The sequence below is a fragment of the Cervus elaphus genome, chromosome 12, assembly GCF_910594005.1.
Source record: "Cervus elaphus chromosome 12, mCerEla1.1, whole genome shotgun sequence".
Classification (NCBI taxonomy): domain Eukaryota; kingdom Metazoa; phylum Chordata; class Mammalia; order Artiodactyla; family Cervidae; genus Cervus; species Cervus elaphus.
The window spans coordinates 72,526,547-72,554,081 of NC_057826.1; the positions used below are offsets into that span (position 1 = coordinate 72,526,547).

The following is a 27,535-nucleotide window of genomic DNA, read 5'->3' on the forward strand; positions in this document are numbered from 1 at the left end:
CCATTTTAATTCACTAATCCTAAAATGTCGATGTTCACTCTTGCCATCTCCTGTTTGACCACTTCCTATTTGCTTTGATTCAAGGACCTAACATTCCAGTTTCCTATACAATATTGTTCTTTACAACATTGGATTTCACTTTCACCATCAGACACGTCCACAGCTGGCCATCATTTTCACTTTGGTTCAGCCTCTTCATTCTTACTATAGATATTTATCTACACTCTTCCCCGGTAGCATGTTGGACACCTACTGACCTGGGGGGCTCATCTTCTAGTTCATATCTATTTGCCTTTTCAAAGGCAAGACAATCTTATTGTTCTCAAGACAATAATACTGAAATGGTTTGCCACTTCCTTCTCCAGTGTACCATGTTTTGTTAAAACTCTCCACCATGACCCGTGAATTTCCCCAAACCTGACAATTCTGAGACATTCGTTTTTCTTACCCCCTGATTATCTTCTACATGCAATGCTTTAAGTTTCATTAATACTCTCTTATGTTTAGCCTTGCTGTTGCAGTTTTATCAAGTCATAGTCACCTTTTCCTCAAGCCCTAATAAAACTATCTAGCTTTTGTAGCTCAGCTCAGGCAGTATGAATGATCACAAGGCTTGAGCTGTGAGAGCAAATAGCAGAGTTAGGACAAGCCAGAGAGAGATCTGTGAGGCAGACTCTAAACATGGATGAGCTAATGCAATGTAGCAAACAAAATTCTATGTGATATTAGTAAATCATTGTCCATGCCATGTTCACTTAATGGTTCATGGGATGTCAGAAAGAACACTACATTTGAAATCAGAAGAGTTGTGATCAATTCTTAGCCCTAAGTTCATGCAAAGTTGGAGTAAGTCCTTTCTCTCATCCCTTCCACACTCAACTCACTTTTTAAAAAGTGTTTCATAACTTTATTGTTGTTACTCATCATATTTATGAAGATTTCATAAAATTGCAAATAGTTGCAATACAAAAGGCAGTTATTACAATGCAACATTGTTCATCAGCATCTCTTAAAAAACCCAGTATAATTACTGGGCAACAATATTGCATGGGGAAATTGAATAATTATTAGTTCAGTTCAGTTCAGTTGCTCAGTTGTGTCCAACTCTGCGACCCCATGGACTGAAGCATGCCAGGCATCCCTGTCCATCTGTTTTTCTAAATTGAGACATAATTTATACACAATAAAATGCACAGATCTCAAGCACTCAGTTTTATAAGTTTTAGAAACATTAACTCCTTGAACTCAATTTCGCCATCTAGGAAATAAAGGAACTGAGCGGGTGATGCTAAAGCACCCTTTCAAGTCTAAGATTTCTGTGACCTTATAGCACAATGCCAGCCCAGTACATAGTGAACCTGACTGTAACGATGGTATTTTCTGTGTTGAGTCCTACCATATTCACCTCTTTTCCCTCATCTGCAGTTGATTATAAATCCCATATCCCACAAAAAACCATCCCTTTGTATTATATCAGTCTCTCTCGTCTCTAATTACTTTTGCCCCACTTACATGATTATTTAGCATATTATTGTAAATTTTCTATGTCATTTATTTTGCCCTTTATCATAACTATCTGTAATCAATCAACAAGCATTTTCTAGATAAATACTAAGCACAAGGCATTGTTCCAGGACATTATGGATTCCATCAATTATTAAAATATTCACTACCCTTAAGGCATTTACATTTTTTCACATACTAAAAATATAAACAATAAAAATTCTTACATGAAGAATGTCAAGTAGCATGAGCATAGAGTTTTTGAGGCATAAAAGATACCCATGAGTCAGAGTGATCAGGGGTGTCTTCAGAAAGAAATCAAGATCTGTGATGCAGTTTAAGATATGGATATAATTTATTTTGATATATAAATTCATATCTGCCTCTTAAAAAATTACTGAGACATGATCAGAGAATATCTCCCAGTCTGAGGCATTGTTTAATAAGCTAGCTACAAAAATAATGATAACAAGCTGAAATAAAGTAAAAACAGTAGCTACCATGGGTAAGATAGAACAATCACATCTTTACAGACACTACCTTGTTTCATATTTACAAAAGCCGCAAAAGTTACTATCAACTCCTTTTCACAGTGAAGGAAATTGAGACCACAAAGGAGAAAGCCATAGGGTAGAACAGTAAGTGGTGGAACTGGTATTAATTCCCTGTCTTCCTCTTAACCAGTACTATTCTCATGACTTTCTGATTATTTAACATACCATACTCCGTTTCTGGACACCCTGTGCTTTCCTCTTAGAATCCTAGGCAGATCCTCAGTGAGAGATGGAAGCTTTGTCCTTAAGTGTTTACAAGCATTTGAGTTTCTTAAGCTGTTTCAAACACATTCATAATTCATGCTGGTTATTGAGATAACCATTGTAGAAAAAGGCAAATCTGTGTAATACCTGCATCTCAGAGCTCCTGGTTGAGTTCCCAGACTGCAGTTCTCGTCATCCACATGAACTCTTAGTTTCCCATAGAGGAGACTCTGCTCATGGTGCAGCCTCATTAACAGAGGAAATAGAGCTGCTCAGTGTCCACATTAAGAAATAAAGCCCAGCATTTCACCAAGTCAAATTCTATTCCCACCTACAAAACTGCCTCCTGCCTTTTCTAATTCGCTTTCTTGAATCTCAATCTTGGATAGCAATGAATAAAGAGAAAAAAAAAGTAGTTTCAGTTTCCGACTGCATATGCTCTTCTCATTTGTATTAATTCTTGCTCATTAAGCTCAACTGAAGCTGCTTCTGTTGTACAAGGTAGAAATTAATTGATCTCTTTACAAAATGATCCTGTCACCAGAAATGTCTTTTCAATACTGGCCTTTGGGGACTTCAACATTGTAGTATCCTCAAGCTATTTCTATATTTGTCACCAACCTACTCATATAAAGACCTAACAAGACCTAACTGTTACAAAAGAGTTAACCACCTTAAACTTTCCTTGGTTAAAACTAGCATTGCTTCATGTACAAATAGTTATAAAGTGCTATTATTATGAAAGATATGACTAATTGGCACACAGGAGAGTCCTGACCAAATAATACTGCAGAGACTTTGGACTGCCAATATTTCATTTAATCAAGAGAATTGTCACCCAGAATCCTGGCACACCAGCAGAGCAAGGTATGGGTTAATCACAAAAGGGAAGAAAAAGAGATCAGAAAAAGTTTTACCAGCTTTACAATAAATGCTAAAGGAACTTCTCTAGGTGGAAAACACAAGAGAAGAAAAAGACCTCCAAAAACGAACCCAAAATAATTAAGAAAATGGTAAAAGAAGCATACATATTTATAATCACTGTAAATGTAAATGGATTAAATGCTCCAACCAAGACAGACTGACTGAATGGGTACAAAAACAAGACCTGTATCTATGCTGTCTACTGGAGACCCATTTTAGACCTAGGGACAAATACAGAGAAAAAGTGAGGGAGTGGAAAAATATATTCCAAGAGAATGGGAATCAAAAGAAAGCTGGAGTAGCAATACTCATGTAAGACAAAATAGACTTTAAAATAAAAAGACTGAATTCAATCATTTAATAAAATCTTTATAAATTAAAAAAAGATAAAATATTATTTTAAAGTTTTTTGATTCTTATACTGATACATTTTCAAATATTATGATCTGAGCTCTTTGAATTACATGCATCAGAATTCAATAAAAGCAAATCTAAAATAACCTAGAAAAAAATGTAGAGTTTCAGATTTATGAGGAAAGGATTTAAAAATCTTTTGTGTATATATATATGAATATACTTGATATATTGAACTGCATACTTAAAAATGGCTGAGGTGGTAAATTTTTATGTTCTTTCAGCACAATTAAAATTTTAAAAATATATTTAAAAAGGAGCTTATTGACTCATTTTATTGGGATGTCCAGTAGTGGAGCCAGCCTCAGGGACTCCAAGGATCACTTGCTTGCACACTTTAGATTTTTCTCTGTCATTTCTCTGCCATTTCTCTTGTTCCTTTCTCCCCCCGCCTTTTTTTCTCCCTTCTTTATTGACTGTCTCTTTGCAAGCATGCTAAGTCGCTTCAGTCTTGTCCTCCTCTTTATAGCTGTATGGACTGTAACCCTCCAGGCTCCTCTGTCCATGGATTCTCCAAGCAAGAATTTGAGGAGGAGCATTTCCCAAATGCAGGATGTGGGGTAGAGCCATCAGTGGAAGGAGAGAAGTGATTTAGGGCAACCAAAAAGTTTTCACATATGATTTTTCTTATTGAAATAGAAGTTAATAACCAGTGCTGTGGTGTTCTTCCTCCCCATCCTCACAGGTAAAATACCAGTTCTAAAATACTGATTTACCAGTCCCTCACACATGTTAAAGACATTAACTCCTATATCATATTTGTGTTCAAAATGCTTCCCCTAATTTGTTATTTTCTTTTTTAATTTTACTTATTATATTCAACAACATTAAAGTTGTACATTTTGTGATTCTAACTCCATCTAGCTTTTAAATTGTGACTTCATAGTTTTATTCTCAGGAAGTCCTTTTCCATTCCAATACCTAATGAATATTCATGAACATGTGTTTCTGAAATATTTATCCACCTGAATTCCTTTTATGCAAATAATAGGAGAGGATCTAAATTTTTCAGATTTGCTTATTAATTTTTTAAGCACCTTTCAGTGAATAATCATTTCCTTTCTGGTTTGTAGCAATTTATATTACATTATTATGTAAAATATAGTCCTTGTCTCTCAGACCCACATGTAACATGTCTTTGGACATTTTCTCCTGGATGCTTCATATGCCTTTTGAATTAACAGATTCAAAACAGTATTCATTATCATAACTGAAGACCAAGTCCTCCACTATCATCTATTCAGTCTTAAAAATAAGAAACCCAGGAGTGATTCTTTCACTCTCACATTCTTCCTCTCCCTCTTCCATTCTCTCTCTCTGTTTTTCTCTCAATTTGTTACTCATGAAGCAAACATCTTGCGCCTACTAAGTGCTTTAGGTGTTATTGTAGACTTTTGGGATGAATCAGTAAATAATGGAGCAATTTGTTTTGTTGTGAAGCTTATATTCTAGTGGAGCTATCCAGACAATAAGTAATAAGCAAAGCAAACTAATTTTGTAGTAAGTTGAGAATAAATAAGTACAGTAGTAATATAATAGAGTAGGTTAAGATGGATCTGAGACATCAGACTGAGGGGAGGGAGTTGCATTTCTTAGAAGGGTGGATTAGGTAGGGATCATTGGGAGGTGTCATTGAGCAAAAGCTTGATACAGATGAATGAGTTAGTAGTGCAGATATCATAGGGAAAGTCAACCACCCCATCAGAGATAGAGCCAGTATAAAGGCTTGTGTTCTCAGGAAAGATCAAGATGTCTACTGTGTCTTTGTCAGTATAAAAAAGTGGGAGAATAGTAGACTACTCAAGGAGGTAAAGGGAAGCAAATTTAGGGGGTTTCTGTAGACCACTGTAAAGACTTTGGCTTTTACTGTCAGGAAGAGGGGGTCCTGTGGAGGGTTCTGAGAAGAGAGGTGATATGATATCACTTACATTTATAATTATTTTTATGTCTGGTTGTCCTGCTGAGAATAGCTTAGGAAAGGGTGGTGCAGTGGTGTCAGCAGTGATAAGTTAGGAGTCTATTGCAGAATTTAAGGGAAGAGGAAGATGGTGGCTTGGGTAGCAGTACAGATGCTAAGATGTTAGTGGTGAGATTTTGAAGGGTTGGTGTTTAGTCATTAAGTCGTGCCCAACTCATTTGTGACCCCATGGACTGTAGCACACCATAGTCCTCTGTACATGGGATTTCTTAGGCAAGAATAGTGGAGAGGGTTGTCATTTCCTTCTCCAGGGGATATTCCCCACCCAGGGATTGAACCCACATCTCCTTCTTTGCTACTGAGCCACCAGGAAAGTCCCTTTGGAGGATTAGCAAATGGGATTTTTTAATTGAAGGAATAATGGATGTAAGAGAAATGATTCCAAGTTTTTGACTTAAGCAACTGCAAGGATGAATTTGTCGTCACTTAAGATGAAGGTTGAGCTATTTCAAATCCTAAAGGATGATGCTGTGAAAGTGCTGCATGCAATATGCCAGCAAATTTAGAAAACTCAGCAGTGGCCACAGGACTGGAAAAGGTCAGTTTACACTCCAATCCAAAAGAAAAGTAATGCCAAAGAATGTTCAAACTACCGCACAATTGCACTCATCTCACATGCTAGTAAAGTAATGCTCAAAATTCTCCAAGCCAGGCTTCAGCAATACGTGAACCATGAGCTTCCAGATGTTCAAGCTGGTTTTAGAAAAGGCAGAGGAACCAGAGATCAAGTTGCCAACATTCGCTGGATCATCAAAAAAGCAAGAGAGTTCTAGAAAAATGTATATTTCTGCTTTATTGACTATGCCAAAGCCTTTGACTGTGTGGATCACTATAAACTGTGGAAAACTCTGAAAGAGATGGGCATACCAGACCATCTGACCTGCCTCTTGAGAAACCTGTATGCAGGTCAGGAAGCAACAGTTAGAACTGGACATGGAACAACAGACTGGTTCCAAATAGGAAAAGGAGTACGTCAAGGCTATATATTGTCACCCTGCTTATTTAACTTATATGCAGAGTACATCATGAGAAATGCTGGGCTAGATGAAGCACAAGCTGGAATCAAGATTGCTGGGAGAAATATTAATAACCTCAGATATGCAGATGACACCACCCTTATGGCAGAAAGTGAAGAGGAACTAAAAAGCCTCTTGATGAAAATGAAAGAGGAGAGTGAAAAAATTGGCTTAAAGCTCAACATTCAGAAAACTAAGATGATGGCATCTGGTCCCATCACTTCATGGCAAATAGATGGGGAAACAGTGGAAACAGTGTCAGACACTGCAGATGGTGATTGCAGCCATGAAATTAAGAGGCGCTTACTCCTTGGAAGGAAAGTTATGACCAACCTAGATAGCATATTAAAAAGCAGAGACATTACTTTGCCAACAAAGGTCCGTCTAGTCAAGGCTATGGTTTTTCCAGTGGTCATGTATGGATGTGAGGGTTGGACTGTGAAGAAAGCTGAGTGCTGAAGAATTGATGCTTTTGAACTGTGGTGTTGGAGAAGACTCTTGAGAGTCCCTTGGACTGCAAGGCGATCCAACCAGTCCATCCTAAAGATCAGTCCTGGGTGTTCATTGGAAGGACTGATGCTGAAGCTGAAACTCCAGTACTTTGGCCACCTCATGTGAAGAGCTGACTCATTGGAAAAGACCCTGATGCTGGGAGGGATTGAGGGCAGGAGGAGAAGGGGACGACAGAGGATGAGATGGCTGGATGGCATCACCGACTCGATGGACATGTGTTTGAGTAAACTCCGGGAGTTTGTGATGGACAGGGAGGCCTGGCGTGCTGCGATTCATGGGGTCGCAATGAGTCGGACACGACTGAGTGACTGAACTGAACTGAACTGAACTGAAGATGAAGGTGTAGGTAAGAGAAGAAGCTCAATTTAGTACTCTTTGCATCTAGTACATTTATAGTATGTGCAAGTGAAAATGTGAAGTAGGCATCTGAATAAACAAGTCTCATTGACCTGGTAGAAATCTGAGCAAGAGACTGACACATAAATGTTATTTAAAGATGTGATACTAGGTAAGATAACCTAGAGCATGAATATAGATAGAAAAGACACGAAGTTAAAGACATGAGCCCAGATATCCTCTAACATTAAGAGTTGAGAGAGAATATGAATAATGATTAGTAAGACCAAGAAGGAGCTATTGGATACATAGAAGAAAAACCAGGATTGTGTAGTGTCTGATAAACCAAATGAAGAAAATATGAAGATTGCAATAAATACCTGGGTTTAAAAATGAGACTAAGAGTAATTCATTAGATTTAAATATGGAGATCATTAGATAGTGGAAAACCAAGTGTTAGGGGAAATTTTTCATTGAAATGGATTATTTGAGAGAATGCAAAAGAAGAATTAGACAAAGAGAGCAGAGACAACTCTTTTGAGGAATTTTACTGTCAAGGTTTTTAGAGAAATGGAAGTAGCAGATAGGAAAGTCATATCAAAATTTTAGTAAGACAGCAGCTGTAACACATGGTGAAAGCCATGGGGATACAATAAAGAGGGAAACATGGGTGATGGTGAACAGAGATGGAAAAGCTGGAGTAGTTCTTGTATGCACAAGAGAGAAGGGTTGTGTTAAGTGAGGTAGAGTTTGGTTAGATCCTACTTCCTTTGGCTTAGTAAGAAGAGAAGAAACTTGTCATTTGCCATCCTCAGCTAGAATCCTGTATCTATTTTCAGAAGTGGTGTGGCAGCTAATGATCTTTGTTATAGTTGTTGCTTTTGCCTGATAATTTGATTTTGCCTTATAAAACAATGTGCATCATTGTACCTTTATTCTGGCGGAGGAGGTATAGAGAAGAACAAGAAAGAATATTTTTGGTTATGGTTTTAAAGGTGAAGCTAAGCTTTATTGACTATATAATTTGGCTTAATACATAGATTGAAATTATGCTATGAACACCTTACTCTGCAGTGCTGTTCTGAGGACTCAATAAAATGATATGCAAAAGGACTTGTTTCCAAAGTCACCTTATTTTCATATTTTAAAATGATACTTTTTTAAGAGAATGCTCAAAAATTTTGTCCTCAAGTCTTTAAAAATATTTTTCTGTGTTTTTCACATTCTTAAGATGAGTATGTACTACTGAAATTATCATAAAATAATTAAAAATGGGAAAGATCACTTTAAATTTTGCTGTGCAATGCATATTCAGGCACCATAAAATAAAGATTCAAAATAGTTCTAGAGTATGGCAGAAATTCTCTTTGTCATAAGAAAATGATAAACCTCGTATTTCCTCTCATTAACAGCTTCTTTGCTTGAACTATACTAGGAAAAACATCATAGGTGATAACTCCCCAGGCTAAGTGATTTGTCTCAGTAGCATCACTTGGTCGCTGCCCTCTGGGGCTGTAATTAGCTTCCACTCTTACTGTGACATCATTTTATACACAGAAGTGTTTGTGTCTATAATGATCCTGAATAGGATCTGGTTGATTTTTGGATGGAGATATCTGAATCTTTAGCAGATCTCTTGGTTCCTTTGGCAAAACAGGTAGGTGAGGGTTATTTAAGTAGTATGAAAATCAGAGAGCAAAGTTTTCTGTGTTCTAAATTTAGAGATGATTTTGTGGTGATGTGATTAAAATGTTCTCAAGTCAGATCTGCTTTATTGGAGCTTTATTGGAGCAGCCTCTTCATTGGACTTCTTCTCTTTTTTTTGTCCCTTCATTCCAGTTTATCTGTCATACAACAAATCAATACATTTTTTTTTTGAGCTCTGGTCTCATCATTAATTCCTTGATTCTAAGTCTTTGCTCATCTCCATTAACTCTACTCCACCATCTTAAGTTCAAACTTAAGGTCAGGTAAAACTAGTCTCAACTTTCTTATTTTCCACTGTTCTCTTAACTTCCATCCACCAGACAACTTGCATTCTTCACCATTATCCTAGAGCACCTTGAACTTGTCACTTCTCATAGTGTAGTATCTGCTTGAAATGATTGTTCAAACTCTATCTTCATGTATCATAATATTTACTAGTGATAAAATCTCTTCAGTGCCCCATTTCCCATTTTGTCTTCTCTGATTACCATCGTTGTGGTTTTCTCCTTCCACTTTACTCAGGTATTTGTAAGTCTGTAACAGTTATCTTACTGGGCCTAATAGGTTTATGTAAAATGTTAGACAGGCATTGTCTCTCTAAACAAATAACACAGAATGGTCAGTAAACATATAAAATAAATAAGAAGGGATGGTAGAACAGGAATTAAAAAATCTAGGACTACATTCGCTTGAGTTGCCATCTGCATCCATAACATTGCTTGATATGCACATAAACTGCCTTTGTATTTTCCACATGTACAGGGTTGCCAACAGCTATGGCTAAATGATGCCAAGTGAATGTTGAAAAAGATGGTAGTTTAGGAGCAAAATTCTTATTTCCTGAGAGGCACATATTTGTGGGTTTGCTTCTTCCTTCTAAGCAAATGTATGTGAATTTTTATATGATCAAGCACAACCTTTGAAAAATTCCATGAAGCATCCCCTCCCCCATACAGATGCAAATGAACCAGTGTTATCTGAGGTGGTCAGAAAAGGCTTCAAAATAGTTCTTAAGAGAATTTATTCATGGCTTTGGCTGTAGGGAGAGGAGTGTTGGGGAAATGGTACAGTCTGACATTATGTCTCAGAACATAAACTTCTTACAAAACAAGCCCTTTGTCTTCACTTAGGAGTTCTTGGGAAATATTCCTCATAGAACCTTTCAAGCTACAGGAGACCAGTATGGACATGAAAACCTGACTTGACACTGGTTTCACTTAATTATTTTACTCTAATATACTCAGAATTAAAGTTTTTTTTTTTTAAATTCTTGGAAAAGTTAGCAGGTAAAGAATCTGCCTGCAATGAGGGAGACCTGGGTTCAATCCCTGGGTTGGGAAGATCCCCTGGAGAAGAGAATAGCTACCCATTCTAGTAGTCTGGCCTGGAGAATTCCATGGATTTCCTTTAAAGTAATTGGATTTCACTTTTAAAGTGAAAGCAATCAGAATTCCATGGATTTTTCTTTTAAAGTGAAAGCGACTTTCACTTTAATACTTGGAACTTAGAATTGGGACATATAGCTAGATGGTCCTTATTATGTATTTAGTTCAGTTTAGTTCATTTGCTCAGTCATATCCAACTCTTTGGGACCCCAAGGACTGCAGCACGCCAGGCCTCCCTGTCCATCACCAACTCTCAGAGTTTACTCATACTTGTGTCCGTTGAGTCAGTGATGCGATCCAACCATCTCATCCTTTGTCGTCCCCTTCTCCGCCCACCTTCAATCTTTCCCAGCATCAGGGTCTTTTCTAGTGTCATTTCTTCGCATGAGGTGGCCAAAGTATTGGAGTTTCAGCTTCAGCATCAGTCCTTCCAATGAATATTCAGGACTGATTTCCTTTAGGATGGACTGGTTGGATCTCCTAGCTGTCCAAGGGACTCTCAAGCGTCTTCTCCAACACCACAGTTCAAAAGCATCAATTCTTCGGTGCTCAGCTTTCTTTATAGTCCAACTCTCACATCCATACATGACTACTGGACAAACCATAGCCTTGACTAGATGGACCTTTGTTGGCAAAGTAATGTCTCTGCTTTTTAATATGCTATCTAGGTTGGTCATAACTTTTCTTCCAAGAAGCAAGCGTCTTTTAGTTTCATGGCTGCAATCACCATCTGCAGTGATTTTGGAGCTACCCAAAATAAAGTCTGTCACTGTTTCCATTGTTACCCCATCTATTTGCCTGGAAGTGATGGGATCCGATGCCATGATCTTAGTTTTCTGAATGTTGAGTTTTAAGCCAATTTTTTCACCCTTGTCTTTCACTTTCATCAAGGGGCTCTTTAGTTCTTTGCTTTCTGCCATAAGTGTGATGTCATCTGCATATCTAAGGTTATTGATATTTCTCCCAGCAATCTTGATTCCAGCCTGTGCTTCATCCAGCCCAGCATTTCTCATGATGTACTCTGCATATAAATTACATAAGCAGGATGAAAATATACAACCTTGATGTACTCCTTTTCCTATTTGGAACCAGTCTGTTGTTCCATGTCCAGTTCTAAATGTTGCTTCTTGACCTGCATACAGATTTCTTAGGAGGAGGCAGTTCAGGTGGTCTCGTATTCCCATCTCTTGAAGAATTTTCCACAGTTTGTTGTGATCAACACAGTCAACGTCTTTGGCATAGTCAATAAAGCAGAAGTAGATGTTTTTCTGGAACTCTCTTGCTTTTTTGATGATCCAGTGGATGTTGGATATTTGATCTCTGGTTCCTCTGCCTTTTCTAAATCCAGCTTGAACATCTGGAAGTTCACGTTTCACATACTATTGCAGCCTGTCTTGGAGGATTTTGAGTATTACTTCACTAGTGTGTGAGATGAGTGCAATTGTGCATACTTTGGACATTTTTGGCATTGCCTTTCTTTGGGATTGGAGTGTAAACTGACCTTTACCAGTCCTGTGGCCACTGCTGAGTTTTCCAAATTTGCTGACATATTGAGTGCAGCACTTTCACAACATCATCTTTTAGGACCACTTATTGTGCTCTCACTTATTATGGTAGGTGCTGCATTAGGTATATGTTACACATATCATGCCAACTAGTTCCCACCATGCCCTACAAGGGAGATATTGTGAGGAAACAGGGTCAGAGAGGTTAAGTAGCTTTTCCATGCTGATGTAGCAAGTGAGTATTTTTAATCTGGATTTAAAAACAGTACTGATAGAAACCCAAGCTACTCACAGCTGTACTGTAGTCATCTCAAATCAGGATAGCAGTTGTGATTTACATTTGTATTGCATTGTAAAACATGATCTTTCTATTCATTATTACCTGTGATATTTACAGAAATTGTGTGAGCCTGGCTAGGCAAGTACTGAAGGAGTTTGCTTTTTCACACTGAATCACTTGCTTAGTGGTGGGAGCCAGATATTTACTTTTATCTCAACTCTGGCACTAGTGGTGAAGAATCTGCCTGCCAATCCAGGACACATGAGAGATTCAGGTTCAATCCCTGGGTTGGGAGGATCCCCTGGAGAGGGAAATGGAAATCCATTCCAGTAGAAGTGGAATTCCTGAAGAATTCCATGGACAGAAAAGCCTGGTGGGCTACAGTCCAAGGGGTCAAAAAGAGTTGGACACGACTGAGTGACTTTCACTCACTCACTCTGTCCTTTTATACTTTCTTTTTAAAAACTCTTCCTTTTATCATCATACTGCATATCTCTCCTAATTTCTCCCTTTCTTTGTCTTTCTTTTAATTTTTTTCTATTTTCTCTGTTCTCTATTCCTTTCCACCTCTCAGATTATTGCCAAACTTCATGAAATTGAGTGTTGTAAATTGAGAGAAAAGTTTCCTCCTATTCCAAAGCAAGATATGTTATAGAGTGTGGGGTGCCTCTAGATGGAGACTGTTAGTTGTGGTTGCTCTCTTTTGAGATGAGAAACATTCTCTGCATTTGGAATTTATTTGAAAAGATGATGGAGAGAGGAGAACAGCAGAGCAATGGTTTCTGGAGTTTGTAGGGGTTACTAACTAACCTCTCAGTCTGAAAAAATACACTCACTTTCATACCTAGTTATAAAACTTTGGGTGATATGCAAATGAAAATTTTAAAGCATTATCATTAATAGCAATAGATCCACAGGTTACAGACCAAGGTGTTAGCATTCATATTTAAAAAGACATCACATTCCATCCTCTTCCCGAAATCCCTTACCTGTCTGGATGATACTGGTCCTTCCTTTGAATTTCTATTTTTTCCCCCTCACACATTCAAAAAATATTTTTCTCTACTGTTTGTATGGCACATATTGTATATTTACTTATATTGCAACTATTATGTGTGCAATTTATGTCTTTCCAGTGGATTTATAGAATTTGTGACTTACAGAAGTTAGGAAAAAACACCCAGACCATTTATGGCCTGGAATTGTCAATAAAAACTTTATGAAATAATTAAAACTTTTATTAACTTTTGAGGAGAGTAAACATAGAGAGGCAGATATGATAGTGCGATAATAAATATTCTTTTAAATATTTTGTTATTGTTGTGTTGTTTCACAGAAGCAACAAAATAAGGGTGAGCATACAGTCTGGCAGTAATGAATAATCCTTTTTCTGTATATGGTTTATTTCTAACATTCAATGGGTCGCTTTTTTTGTATTTAGTTATTGTTATGCAAAATAATTTATTGCCTATCATAGGGTGTTTGTGTAAATGCTGGTGTATGGTGTCAGTTTTAAGTCAAGAAATTACATTTTTAATTTTGATTTTTTGCCATTTTTCTTAGGTTGTCTTCTACAGGATCAATAATTTCTGGATCAGGAATCCAGAGACCTGGGTTCTTGTCTGCAGTTCTGTGAACTGAACAATTCATGTTTCATTTTTAAAACTTTATTTATTTTTATTGAAGGATAGTTGCTTTATAATATTGTGTTGGTTTCTGCCAAACATCTACACAGTTTTCATTTTTGAGTCTTAGGTTTTTCATCCGAATAAGGGTAAATTTGGACTGGACCATCTCTTAGATGGAAGTATTGGTAAGAATCCACTGGTTTTCTTAACCTTCGCCACACAGAAGTCTTCATGGTTTTTCATCAGTCACTGAATATTTCTGGCTCTTTCCCCAGTATTTCAGTCATTCTTCCATAAATTTTGACCTCACTGGCCCTTTTCATTTCATTTCTTTCCCATAGTGAGCAGTCTATGTTGTTGTCAGTTTCCTGGCCCAGACTCGGAGATTTCTGATGCCTGAAAAGCTGGATACTATAGAAAGTGTGTATCTTGAGATTATAGGCTGTAGGATCTGGAAGTGAAAGCAAAGTCATTTGGTTTAATTGACTATAGAGAGACTCAGTTCTGTAGTGTGTGAGTCAGAATTGGGGTCAGATCACAGTGAGAGCTTCTGCAACTTTTGGGGGAGAGGGATGTTTTAAGATCAATGAGAACAACTTGACATGCACATTTTTCTTTTTTTTTTTTTTGAGAATATTCTTTAAATTTCTGGAGCTGTGTCTACAAAAGAAGAAGAATGTTATTAAGTCTGCTCTTCTGCATCCCAGCATCTTCTAAAGAAATTAAAACCTCATGAACTGTTTTCAGGGCTCACCTTCTACCAGAAATTCATTATGGTTGGTATTTGGACACAGAGCAATGGACTCTTCTCCACCCCCTCCTTGTCCTCTCCTCCAAAACACACAAACACTTAAAGCTTAAAAAGCACTAACTCTTTAGTATCACATTTGGATGTATGTGCTCAAGCCAAAGAGATGACTCTGGTGCCCTCCTATAATGTTACTAAGGTTTTGACATTCTTCTCATTTCAGAAATGAGCTAAAAGCTTAAAAGTATAAATGATCTTGGAGGTATAACACACCTGCATGGATTTCAGACACAGTAATCATGATGATACCAAATATCAAAGCAGGTAAAGTAACAGAAAATATTGAATACTTTAAGAGGATAGAGATACCACTGAGAAGGAAAAGAGAGTGGGTAGGTGAAGCTGAGACATTGATAAGGAAAAATGTAATATTTCAATATTTCCAATTGTTGGCAATAAACACCTTAATATTTATGGACTAATAGAGGCTGTTTGCAGGAGTATTTCACATCACCTGTGGTGATATAGGCATATGGTTTAGCAGAAACAGGGTGAAATGCCAATATTTGTACATGTCTTAGGCCTAAATTAAAGTCTTGCAGGTCCAGGTGTAGGCTTTATTGAATAGTGTGGCAAGTAGAGATCTCTGTGTGATTCTGATAGAACTTTAAAAAATGGGGAGATTTACCTTGAGGATATTATGCTAAGTGAAATAAGCCAGTCATAAAAAGATAAATACTGTATTGTTCCTCTTTTATGAGGTATGTAAAGTAGTCAAATTTATATAAACAAAATAGAATGTGGTTACCAGAGGGGCTGGAGGAAGGGGGAAAGGGGAGTTGTTGTTTCATGGGTTTAGAGTTTCAGATTTGCAAGATTAAAAAGTTCTGAAGACCCTTACACAACTGTGTGGGTATGCCTAATACTACTGAGCTATTCTTTTAAAAACGATTAATATACATTCTTTTTAATGGCTGAGTAATATTCCATTGTGTATATGTACCACAGCTTTCTTATCCATTTGTCTGCCAATGTCTAGGTTGCTTCTGTGTCCTAGCTATTGTAAACAGTGCTGCAATGAACATTGGGGTACATGTGTCTCTTTCGGTTCTGGTTTCCTCAGTGTGTATGCCCAGCATTGGGATTGCTGGGTCGTAAGGCATTTCTATTTCCAGATTTTAAAGGAATCTCCCTACTGTTCTCCATAGTGGCTGTACTAGTTTGCACTCCCACCAGCAGTGTAAGAGGGTTCCCTTTTCTCTGCACTCTCTCCAGCATTTATTGTTTGTAGACTTTTTGATAGCAGCCATTCTGACTGGCGTGAGATGGTACCTCATTGTGGTTTTGATTTGCATTTCTCTGATAATGAGTGATGTTGAGCATCTTTTCATGTGTTTGTTAGCTATCTGTATGTCTTCTTTGGAGAAATGCCTGTTTAGTTCTTTGGCCCAGTTTTTGATTTGGTCCTTTATTTTGCTTCGGTTGTTTATTTTTCTGGAGTTGAGCTGCATGAGCTGCTTGCATATTTTTGAGATTAATTCTTTGTCAGTTGCTTCATTTACTATTATTTTCTCCCATTCTGAAGGCTATCTTTCCATCTTGCTTATAGTTTCCTTCATTGTGCAAAAGCTTTTAAGTTTAATTAGGTCCCATTTGTTTATTTTTGCTTTTATTTCCAATATTCTGGGAGGTGGGTCATAGAGGATCCTGCTGTGATTTATGTCAGAGTGTTTTGCCTATGTTTTCCTCTAGGAGTTTTATGGTTTCTTGCATTTAGATCTTTAACCCATTTTGAGTTTGTTTTTGTGTATGGTGTTAGAAAGTGTTCTAGTTTCATTCTTTTACAGGTGGTTGACGAGTTTTCCCAGTACCACTTGTTAAAGAGATTTTCTCCATTTTATATTCTTGTCTTCTTTGTCAAAGATGAGGTGTCCATAGGTGCGTGGATTTATCTGTGGGCCTTCTATTTTGTTCCATTGATCTATATTTCTGTCTTTGTGCCAGTACCATACTGTCTTAATGACTGTAGCTTTGTAGTATAGTCTGAAGTCAGGCAAGTTGATTCCTCCAGTTCCATTCTTCTTTCTCAGGATTGCTTTGGCTCTTCGAGGTTTTTTGTATTTTCATACAAATTGTGAAATTATTTGTTCTAGTTCTCTGAAAAATACTGTTGGTAGCTTGATAGGGATTGCATTAAATCTATAGATTGCTTTGGGTAGTATACTCATTTTCACTATATTGATTCTTCCAATCCATGAACATGGTATATTTCTCCATCTATTTGTGTCATCTTTGATTTCTTTCATCAGTGTTTTATATTTTTCTATACAGAGGTCTTTTGTTTCTTTAGGTAGATTTATTCCTAAGTATTTTATTCTTTTCGTTGCATTGGTGAATGGAATTGTTTCCTTAATTTCTCTTTCTGTTTTCTAATTGTTAGTGTATAGGAATTTGACCCAGTTCTAATGAGGTGGATGAAACTGGAGCCTATTATACAGAGTGAAATAAGTCAGAAAGGAAAACACCAATACAGTATATTAACACACATATATATGGAATTTAGAAAGATGGTAATGATTACCCTATGTGTGAGACAGCAAAAGAGACACAGATGTAAAGAACATACTTTTGGACTCTGTGGGAGAAGGTGAGGGTGGGATGATTTGAGAGAATAGCATTGCAACATGTATATTATCATATGTGAAACAGATTGCCAGTCCAGGTTTGATGCATGAGTCTGGGTGCTCAGGGCTGGTGCATCCCACCTGAGGGATGGGATGGGGAGGGAATTAGGAGGGGTGTTCAGGATGGGGGACATATGTACACCCATGGCTGATTCATATCAATGTATGGCAAAAACCATTGCAATATTGTAAAGAAATTAGCCTCCAATTAAAATAAATTAACTAATTAAAAAGAAAACTAGGATTAATATGGTAAATTTTATGTTATGTGTTTTTTAACCACAATAAAAAAGTGGCAGGATTCAGAAGAGCAGTAAGTCTGACTGAAAAGACAAAAATAATGAAATTATATCCTCAATAATACCCATTTACTCTTTCTTTTACTACTCTTGCCTATATCTGATATTTCATATTCCTCAGATTTATTTATGTTAATCCCAATCAACATGCTATTCTATAGTTTGTTTCTTAATTCATTTCCATCTCAGGTTTCAGGAAACTCTCACTCCTAGGTGATATCCATCAATTAATCAGTTTCCTTCCAACATTGCTCTATGAGGATAAATTATGTGGAGAGAAGAAATTGAAAATGATCATAAAAGAGAGAGGGACAATGTAGGTTTATTTTTAACTTTTTGAGGAACTTCCATACTATTTTCCATAATGGCTGAGCCAATTTACATTCCCACCAACAATGAGGGTTCCTTTTTCTCCACATCCTCGTGAACACTTGTTATATGTTGTCTTTTTAATAATCAGTATTCTGCAGGTGTGAGGTGGTATACTGTGGTTTGATTTATATTTGTCTGATGATTAGTGATGTTGAGCATCTTTTCATATGTCTGTAGGTCATCTGTATGTATTCTTTAGAAAAATATTTATTCGTGTCTTCTGTCCATTTTTATATCAGGTTCCTTCTTTGATCTTGAATGAATTCCTTGTATATTTTTGATATAGTCTCCGTATTGAATATACCATCTGCAAATATCTTCTCCGATTCGGTAGTCAGCCTTTTCATTTTGCTGATAGTTTCCTTCAATGTGCAAAAACTTTCTAGCTTGATGTTTTTCCAATTTTTTATTTTGCTTTTGTTTTCTTTACTTAAGGAGACAGATCAACCTCCCTAACCCCCAAATATTGCTAAGACCAATTCCTAGAGTGTGCTGCCCGTTTTCTTCTGGGAGATTTTATGGTTCAGATATTAAATTTAAGCCTTTTATCCATTTGAGGTTGTTTTTGTATATAGTGTTACAAAGTGGTCCAGTTTTATTCTTTTGCATATAGCTGTCCAGTTTTCCAGCACCATTTATTGAAGAGAGTGTCTTTTCCCCACTGCATATTCTTGGCTCCTTTATTGTAAATTAGTTGACCATATAAGTTTTATTTTGGGGTGAGCTCTCTATTCTGTTTCAAAGATCTGTGTGTCTGATTTTGTGCTGGTGCCATAGATTTTTGATTTTTATAGCTTTGTAATATAGTTTGAAATCAGTGAGCATGACACTGCCTGCTTTATTCTTCTTGCACAAGAATGTTTTGCCAACTTTGGGTCATTTGTGTTTCCAAATAAATTTTAGACTTGTTTGTTCTAGGTTTGTGAAAAATGCCATTAGTATTTTGATAGAGATTGTATGGCATCTGTAGATTGTTGGGTAGTATGCACAATTTTAACAATATTTTAAAATATGCATATTTTAATAATATGTCCAATCCATGAGCATGGAATATGTTTTCATTTATTTGTGTCTTCTTCAATTATTTTTTATCAGTGTAGTTTTCAATAAAAAAGATTTTTCACTTCATTGATTTCATGTATTTCTAGGTATTTTGTTCTTTTTGATGTAATTATATTTGGGATTGTTTTCTCAATTTCTCTCCCTGATTGTTTTTCCTATATATAAATATGACAGATTTCTGTATATTGGTTTCTGTATCCTGAAAACTTACTGAATTTATTTATTAGTTCTAATTTTTTTGTGTGTGGAATCTATAGGGTTTTCTGTATATAGTATCATGCTACCTGCAAACAGTGGCGGTTTTATTTCTTCTTTTATTATTATTTTTTAGTCTTGTCTGATCTCTATGACTATGATTTCCAATAATATGTTGAATTAATGTGGCATTAGTGGGCACTCATCATCTTCTTCCTAATCTTAGAGAAAAAGCTTTCAGTTTTTCATCATTGAGTATTTATGTTAGTGGTGTGTTTGTTGTATATGGCCTTTATTATCTTGAGGTTTATTTCCTCTATACAAACTTTGTTGAGAGGTTTTATCATAAAAGGATGTTAGATGATCTGGTTTCTTGAGTTATATGTATGTTTTCATCACCATCATCACCATCAACATCATCATTATCCTGATTATTTAGCAAGTGTGAAGAATATATTATCAAATATTTGTCATTTAAAATGTGAACAGTGCTGCCTAAGTACAAGCATGCTACATTTTATTTTCTTCACCGATAGTGTTTTTCACAAATTGGAGGATTGTGGCAATAATGCATAGGGCAAGTCTGTTGGTGCCATTTTCCCAACAGCTTTTTCTCACTTAGTGTCTCTGTGTCACATTTTGGTAATTTTAATAATATTTCAAACTTTTTCATTATTATTATATTTGTTATGGTGATTTATAATCAGTGTTGATCTATGATCAGTGATGTTATTACTATGATTCATTAAGGAATCAGATGACAGCTAGCAATTTCTAGCAAAAAATGTATTTTTAACTTAAGGTATATATATTGTTTTACCCAAAATGCTATTACATATTTAATAGACTACAATATATTTTAACAAAGCTTTCATATGCACTAGGAAACTAAAAAATTCATGTGACTTGATTTTCTGTAATATTCATTTTATTGCAGTGGTCTGCAACTGAACCCATCTTATCTCTGCGGTATACCTGTAATTAATGCCACTCTTATCCCTAATAATAATAACTTCTTTCATATTTTCTTAGTTATCAGTATTTCAGCAGCAGCCCTGTTGGCTGGATCGATGGATGGAGGGAATCACTTGGTGGTGTCTGAGTTTGTGTTTCTGGGCCTCACTCACTCATGGGGGATCCAGCTGCTCCTCCTGGTCTTCTCCTCTGTGCTCTATGTGGCAAGCATGACTGGGAACATCCTCATTGTGTTTTCTGTGACCACTGATCCTCACTTACATTCCCCCATGTACTTCCTACTGGCCAACCTCTCCTTCATTGACTTGGGAGCCTGCTCTGTTTCTTCTCCCAAGATGATCTATGACCTTTTCAGAATGCATAAAGTCATTTCCTTTGGAGGCTGCATTGCTCAGATCTTCTTCATCCATGCCATTGGTGGGGTGGAGATGGTGCTGCTCATTGCCATGGCCTTTGACAGATATGTTGCCATATGTAAGCCTCTCCACTATCTGAGCATCATGAGCCCAAGGATGTGCATTTTGTTTCTGGCTGCTGCCTGGGCCCTCGGTGTCAGCCACTCACTGTTCCAACTAGCATTTATTGTTAATTTGCCCTTCTGTGGCCCTAATGTATTGGACAGCTTTTACTGTGATCTCCCTCGGCTCCTCAGACTGGCCTGTACGGATACTTACAGACTTCAGTTCATGGTCACTGGCAATAGTGGGTTTATCTGTGTTAGTTCCTTCTTTATACTCCTCATCTCCTACATCTTCATCTTGTTAAGTGTTTGGAAACGCTCCTCAGGTGGTTTATCCAAGGCCCTCTCCACTTTGTCAGCTCACATCACTGTGGTTATTTTGTTCTTTGGTCCAACCATGTTTGTCTATACATGGCCACACCCCAATTCCCGAATGGACAAGTTTCTTGCTCTTTTTGATGCTGTTCTCACTCCTTTTTTAAATCCAGTCATCTACACATTCAGGAATAAGGAGATGAAGATAGCAATGAAGAGAGCTTTCAGACCACTCATGATTTTTAGAAAGATTTCATAAATAGTGTTAGAAGGATTTTTATCCTGATCATGTCACCTGTATCTGGAATTTTAGAATTAGCTTTATTTTGTTCATTAGAGATTAATTTGAGTATTACCACACTCTTTAAGGATGCTCCTCTTCCTTAAAAATAATGAAAATTTAAACAAATAAACCTTAATTGAAAACTTATGTTGATTTATATGGAATTGCACATATGTGTACTAATTATAATCATTTCTTTCTAGCTAGATCTTTGCTTCTCTTTTCTCTTGTGATTATAAATTTATTATTATTTCAATATATCCATGTATTTGCTCACCATCTGCCTCTTGAGGTAACTAATATGCTAGTTATTCATTTGCCATTAAATCTAAGTAGACTATGAAAAGATGGATATGAGTATTACAGTCTCCTGAGACTCACTGAACAGTATCAACAGCAATAACAACAAAGAGATATAATGCAAAAGTTGATACAGACATTTAAGTCAAATCATAAAAAATACATAAATAATCTGAAAAGGAAACAAGAAAGGGTAAAGAAAAGAATGAAAGCTGGGACAAACATAAAATAAATGATAAAAGGGTAAAGCTAAATGACCATTTTAATAATCTCATTAAAAATAAAGGTCTGCATACTAATTGAAGACAAGTATTATCAAATTAGGGAAAAAACCCTAAACATATGCTGTGTACAAGAAACTCACTTTAAATGTGATATATATCTATATATATATATCATAATATATATGTTATATGTAGAAGAGTGGAAATTATACCATGTAGTGCTAATCAAAAGAAAATGGAAGTAGTTATATCAGTTAGAACACAGGAAACCTATATAATGCTATCAACCAATTTGATCCAGTAATCATTTGTAGAACAACCTACCTGACAACAGCAAAATGTATACTCTTTTCTCAAGTGCACATGAAATATTCTTGAAGACAGAACATATTCTGGACAGTAAAGCAGATGTACCAAGTTAAAATAATTAAAATTACACAAAGAATTCTCTGAAAGTAATAGAATTAAACTAAAAATAAATTGAAGGCTATCTGAAAAATCTCCTAATAATTGGAAATTAAACTGTATACTTCAAATAAGACATAGGTCGTGGAGAAAGTGATAAGGGAAATTACAAAGTATGTGAGTTGAATGGAGATGAAAATACAATATCAAAATTGGTGGAATTCAGCCAGAGCAGTGTTTAAAAAGTTTATACAATTAAAAGCTAATATTAAAAAAATAAAAGAATTATTAAACCAATACTCTAATATTTCACTTTAGGATGATAAGAGAAAGTTAAATACAAATAAAGAGAATAAAGGAAGCAATAATGATAATAGAAAAAAAAAACTTCTTGAAAATAGAAAAATCTATAAAGAAATAACATTGAAACCAAAAAAAAATTTTTGAGAAATATCAATACAATTGAAAGATTGCTGAGAAGACTATAGTGTCATTATTAGAATGGGAAAATGTGATCTCACTATACTCTAGACACATCAAGAGAATAATCATAAGATATTATAAGTAACTTATGCCCATACCTTTAATTCTAATGAAACATTTTAATTCTTAGAAAGTATGAAATATACGAGTTGACTCAAGAATAAACAAACAACTTGAATAGTCTTATATTAGCTAAGGAAATTGAATTCCTAGCTTAAACCTTCCTCCAAAATCTCTAAATCCAGAAAATTTTTACTGGCAATTTCTGTCAGACATTATGGAAGAGATAATAGCAATTTTACACAAATTTTTCGAGAAAATCACAGGGAGGTAACTTCCCAACTTAGTTTCTGAGATCAACATTGCTCTGATATAAAAAAAATACACTACAAGAAACAAAGCAAAACAAAAAACTACAGACCAATATCCACCATAAAAGAGACATCAAAATGCTCAACAAAGTATTTGACAATCAAGATGGGATATATATAGGTGTGATAAATACATCATAACTAAGTGGGGTTTAGTCAAGGAATGAAAGGCAGGCTGAAGAGTTCAGTATCAATTGACAGAAAAAAAGATTTAAAACTACATGCTTGTCTTAATAGATGTAGAAAAAAACATGACAAAATTAAATACCCAGGGTCTTCCCTGGTGGCTCAGTCAGTAAAGAAGCCACCTGCAGTGCGGGAGACCTGAGTTCACTCCCTGGGTCAGGAAGATGCCTTGGAGAAGGAAATGGCAACCCACACCAGTATTCTTGCCTGGGAAGTCCCGTGGACAGAGGAACCTGGGGGGCTACTGTCCATGGGGTCTCAAGAGTCAGACACGACTTAGCAACTAAATGACTATTCATGTTTCTTAATAAAGGAAAAAAAGGAATTTCCTTACTCTGATTAAGAATATCAACAAAATCTTACAGCTAACATTACACTCATTGGTGAAAGACTGAATGTTTTCAGTCTAAGACTGGGAACAAGGCGAAGATGTGCATCTTCACCACTCCTACTTATAATCACATATGTCCCAGCCAGTTGAATAAGGCAAGAGAAGAAGAGACATGCAGTTTAGAAAGGAAGAAATAAAATTGTCTCCATGCACTAAAGATAAGATTTTCTATATAGTAAATTCTAATGAATGTGTAAAACAAGCTTCAAAAATTGAAGTGAGTTCAGAAAGGCCACATGATTCATGTCAATATATAAAATTCAGTTGTATTTCTACATACTGGAGATGAACAGTTGAAAACAAAATATTTATTTTAAAGATGCCACTTATGATAGCACTTATAAACATGGAATACCTCACTATAGATATAACAAGTGTATGCTGATAATTACAAAACATTGATGCAATCGAAAAGATGAACAGTTGAAAACAAAATATTTATTTTAAAGATGCCACTTATGATAGCACTTATAAACATGGAATACCTCACTATAGATATAACAAGTGTATGCTGATAATTACAAAACATTGATGCAATCAATCAAAGAAGAGATAAGGTGGCTCAGATGGTAAAGAATCTGCCTTCAATGCAGGAGACCTGGGTTTGATCCCTGGGTTGGGAAGATTCTCTGGAGGAGGGCATGGCAACCCACTGCAGTATTGTTGCCTGGAGAATCTCCATGGACAGAGGACCCTGGCAGGCTACAGTCCATGGGGTCGCAAAGAGTTGGACACTACTGAGTGACTAAGCACATCACAAATCATAAATTGAAACACTCATATTATTCCTATGTCAGTTTTTGCCAAAGTCATCCATAGACTCAACAAAGTCCCAATCAAAACACCATCAGATTTTTAAAGATATCAACAAACAGATTTAAAAATCTTTATGGAAATGCAAAGGAACCATAATAGCCAAAATAAAATTAAAAAAAATTATTTATTTATTTTACTTTACAACATTGTATTGGTTTTGCCATACATTGACTTGAATCTGCCATGAGTGTACATGTGTTCCCCATCGTGAAGCCCCCTCCCAACTCCCTCCCCATCCCATCCCTCTGGGTCATCCCAGTGCACCAGCCCTGAGCATCCTGTATCATGTATTGAACCTGGACTGGTGATTAGTTTCATGTATGATAATTTACATGTTTCAATGTCATTCTCCCATATAATCCCACCCTCGCCCTCTCCCACAGAGTCCAAAAGTCTGTTCAGTACATCTGTGTCTCTCTTGCTGTCTTGCATACAGGGTTATTGTTGCCATCTTTCTAAATTCCATATATATGCATTAGTATACTGTATTGGTGTTTTTCTTTCTGGCTTACTTCACTCTGTATAATAGGCTCCAGTTTCATCCACCTCATTACAACTGATTCAAATGTATTCTTCTTAATGGCTGAGTAATATTCCATTGTGTATATGGACCACAGCTTTCTTATCCATTCATTTGCTGATGGACATCTAGGTTGCTTCCATGTCCTGGCTATTATAAACAGTGCTACAATGAACATTGGGGTACATGTGTCTCTTTCAGTTCTGGTTTCCTTGGTATGTATGCGCAGGAGTGGGATTGCTGGGTCATATGGCAGTTCTATTTCCAGTTTTTAAGGAATCTCCACACTGTTCTCCATAGTGGCTGTACTAGTTTGCACTCCCACCAACAGTGTAAGAGGGTTCCCTTTTCTCCACACCCTCTCCAGCATTTATTGCTTGTAGACTTTTGGATAGCAGCCATCCTGATTGGCATGTAATGGTACCTGTTTGTGGTTTTGATTTGCATTTCTCTGATAATGAGTGATGTTGAGCATCTTTTCATGTGTTTGTTAGCCATCTGTATGTCTTCTTTGGAGAAATGTCTGTTTAGATCTTTGGCTCATTTTTTGATTGGGTCGTTTATTTTTCTGGATTTGAGCTGCAGGTGTTGCTTGTATATTTTTGAGATTAATCCTTTGTCTGTTTCTTCATTTGCTATTATTTTCTTCCAATCTGAGGGCTGTCTTTTCACCTTGCTTATAGTTTCCTTTGTTGTGCAAAAGCTTTTAAGTTTCATTAGGTCCCATTTGTTTATTTTTGCTTTTATTTCCAATATTCTGGGAGGTGGGTCATAGAGGATCTTGCTGTGATTTATGTCAGAGAGTGTTTTGCCTGTGTTCTCCTCTAGGAGTTTTATAGTTTCTGATCTTACATTTAGATCTTTCATCCATTTTGAGCTTATTTTTGTGTGTGGTGTTAGAAAGTGTTCTAGTTTCTTTCTTTTACAATGGTGGACCAGTTTTCCCGGCACCACTTGTTAAAGAGGTTGTCTTTTTTGCATTGTATATTCTTGCCTCCTTTGTCGAAGATAAGGTGTCCATAGGTATGTGGATTTATCTCTGGGCTTTCTATTTTGTTCCATTGATCTATATTTCTGTCTTTGTGCCAGTACCATACTGTCTCGATGATTGTGGCTTTGTAGTAAAGCCTGAAGTCAGGTAGGTTGATTCCTCCAGTTCCATTCTTCTTTCTCAAGATTGCTTTGGCTCTTCGAGGTTTTTTGTATTTCCATACAAATTGTGAAATTCTTTGGTCTAGTTCTGTGAAAAATACCATTGGTAGCTTGATAGGGATTGCATTGAATCTATAGATTGCTTTGTGTAGTATACTCATTTTGACAATATTGATTCTTCCAATCCACGAACGCGGTATATTTCTCCATCTATTTGTGTCCTCTTTGATTTCTTTCACCAGTGTTTTATAGTTTACTATATATAGGTCTTTTGTTTCTTTAGGTTGATTTATTCCTAAGCATTTTATTCTTTTCGTTGCAACGGTGAATGGTATTGTTTCCTTAATTTCTCTTTCTGTTGTCTCATTGTTAGTGTATAGAAATGCAAGGGATTTCTGTGTGTTAATTTTATATCCTGCAACTTTACTATATTCATTGATTAGCTGTAGTAATTTTCTGGTAGAGTCTTTAGGGTTTTCTATGTAGAGGATCATGTCATCTGCAAACAGTGAGAGTTTTACTTCTTCTTTTCCTATCTGGATTCCTTTTACTTCTTTTTCTGCTCTGATTGCTGTGGGCAAAACTTCCAAAACTATGTTGAATAGTAGTGGTGAGAGTTGGCACCCTTGCCTTGTTCCTGACTTCAGGGGAAATGCTTTCAATTTTTCACCATTGAGGATAATGTTTGCTGTGGGTTTGTCATATATAGCTTTGATTATGTTGAGGTATGGTCCTTCTATTCCTTCTTTCAGGAGAGTTTTTATCATAAATGGATGTTGAATTTTGTCAAAGGCTTTTTCTGCATCTGTTGAGATAATCATATGGTTTTTATCTTTCAATTTGTAATGTGGTGTATTACATTGATTTGCAGATATTCTTATATATTTGGTGTTTAAGTTGAATATTATTGTAATATCAACATAGAAATGATTAGACGATCAAACATTTTAAAGGACAATTTAAAAATGCTGCTCTGGCACTTACCTTTAATCATCATAAAGTTTAAAATAGCTCTAAAACATGTTCAGTGGTACCTTTGTCATAAGAAACCTCAATGTTTCTCATTTTTCCTCATTAATAACTTCTTTGCCTGGCTACAGTGGGAAAACCAAAACGACTATAGGTAATAATCCCCCAGGCCAACAGAGTTCGCTTTAGCAGTCCAAGATCTCCACAGCATCACTTGGTCACTACCCCTTAGGGTTGTAATTAGCTGTTGCTCTGACTGCTTTATACAACTATTTATGTGTGTGTCTGTAATGATCCTGCATAGGATCTGATTGATTTTGGGAGAAGTATATCTGTCTGAATCTTTAATGATGGTGTTCTCTTAGTTCCCTTGACAAA

The 27,535-nt window shown here is 36.3% G+C and overlaps 1 protein-coding gene across 1 annotated transcript; it reads left to right on the forward strand.

Annotated features, from left to right (window-relative positions):
- Nucleotides 1-20,368: 20,368 nt before the first annotated feature.
- Nucleotides 20,369-21,316, forward strand: LOC122705264 (olfactory receptor 4F3/4F16/4F29-like). Its single transcript, XM_043920528.1, has one exon. The coding sequence runs from the start codon at nucleotides 20,378-20,380 to the stop codon at nucleotides 21,314-21,316; it is 939 nt and encodes a 312-aa protein (XP_043776463.1). The 5' UTR covers nucleotides 20,369-20,377.
- Nucleotides 21,317-27,535: the final 6,219 nt, after the last annotated feature.

Excerpts from the sequence above, each read along its gene's own strand:
- LOC122705264 (XM_043920528.1), top strand. The coding sequence starts at position 20,378 with ATGGATGGAGGGAATCACTTGGTGGTGTCTGAGTTTGTGTTTCTGGGC.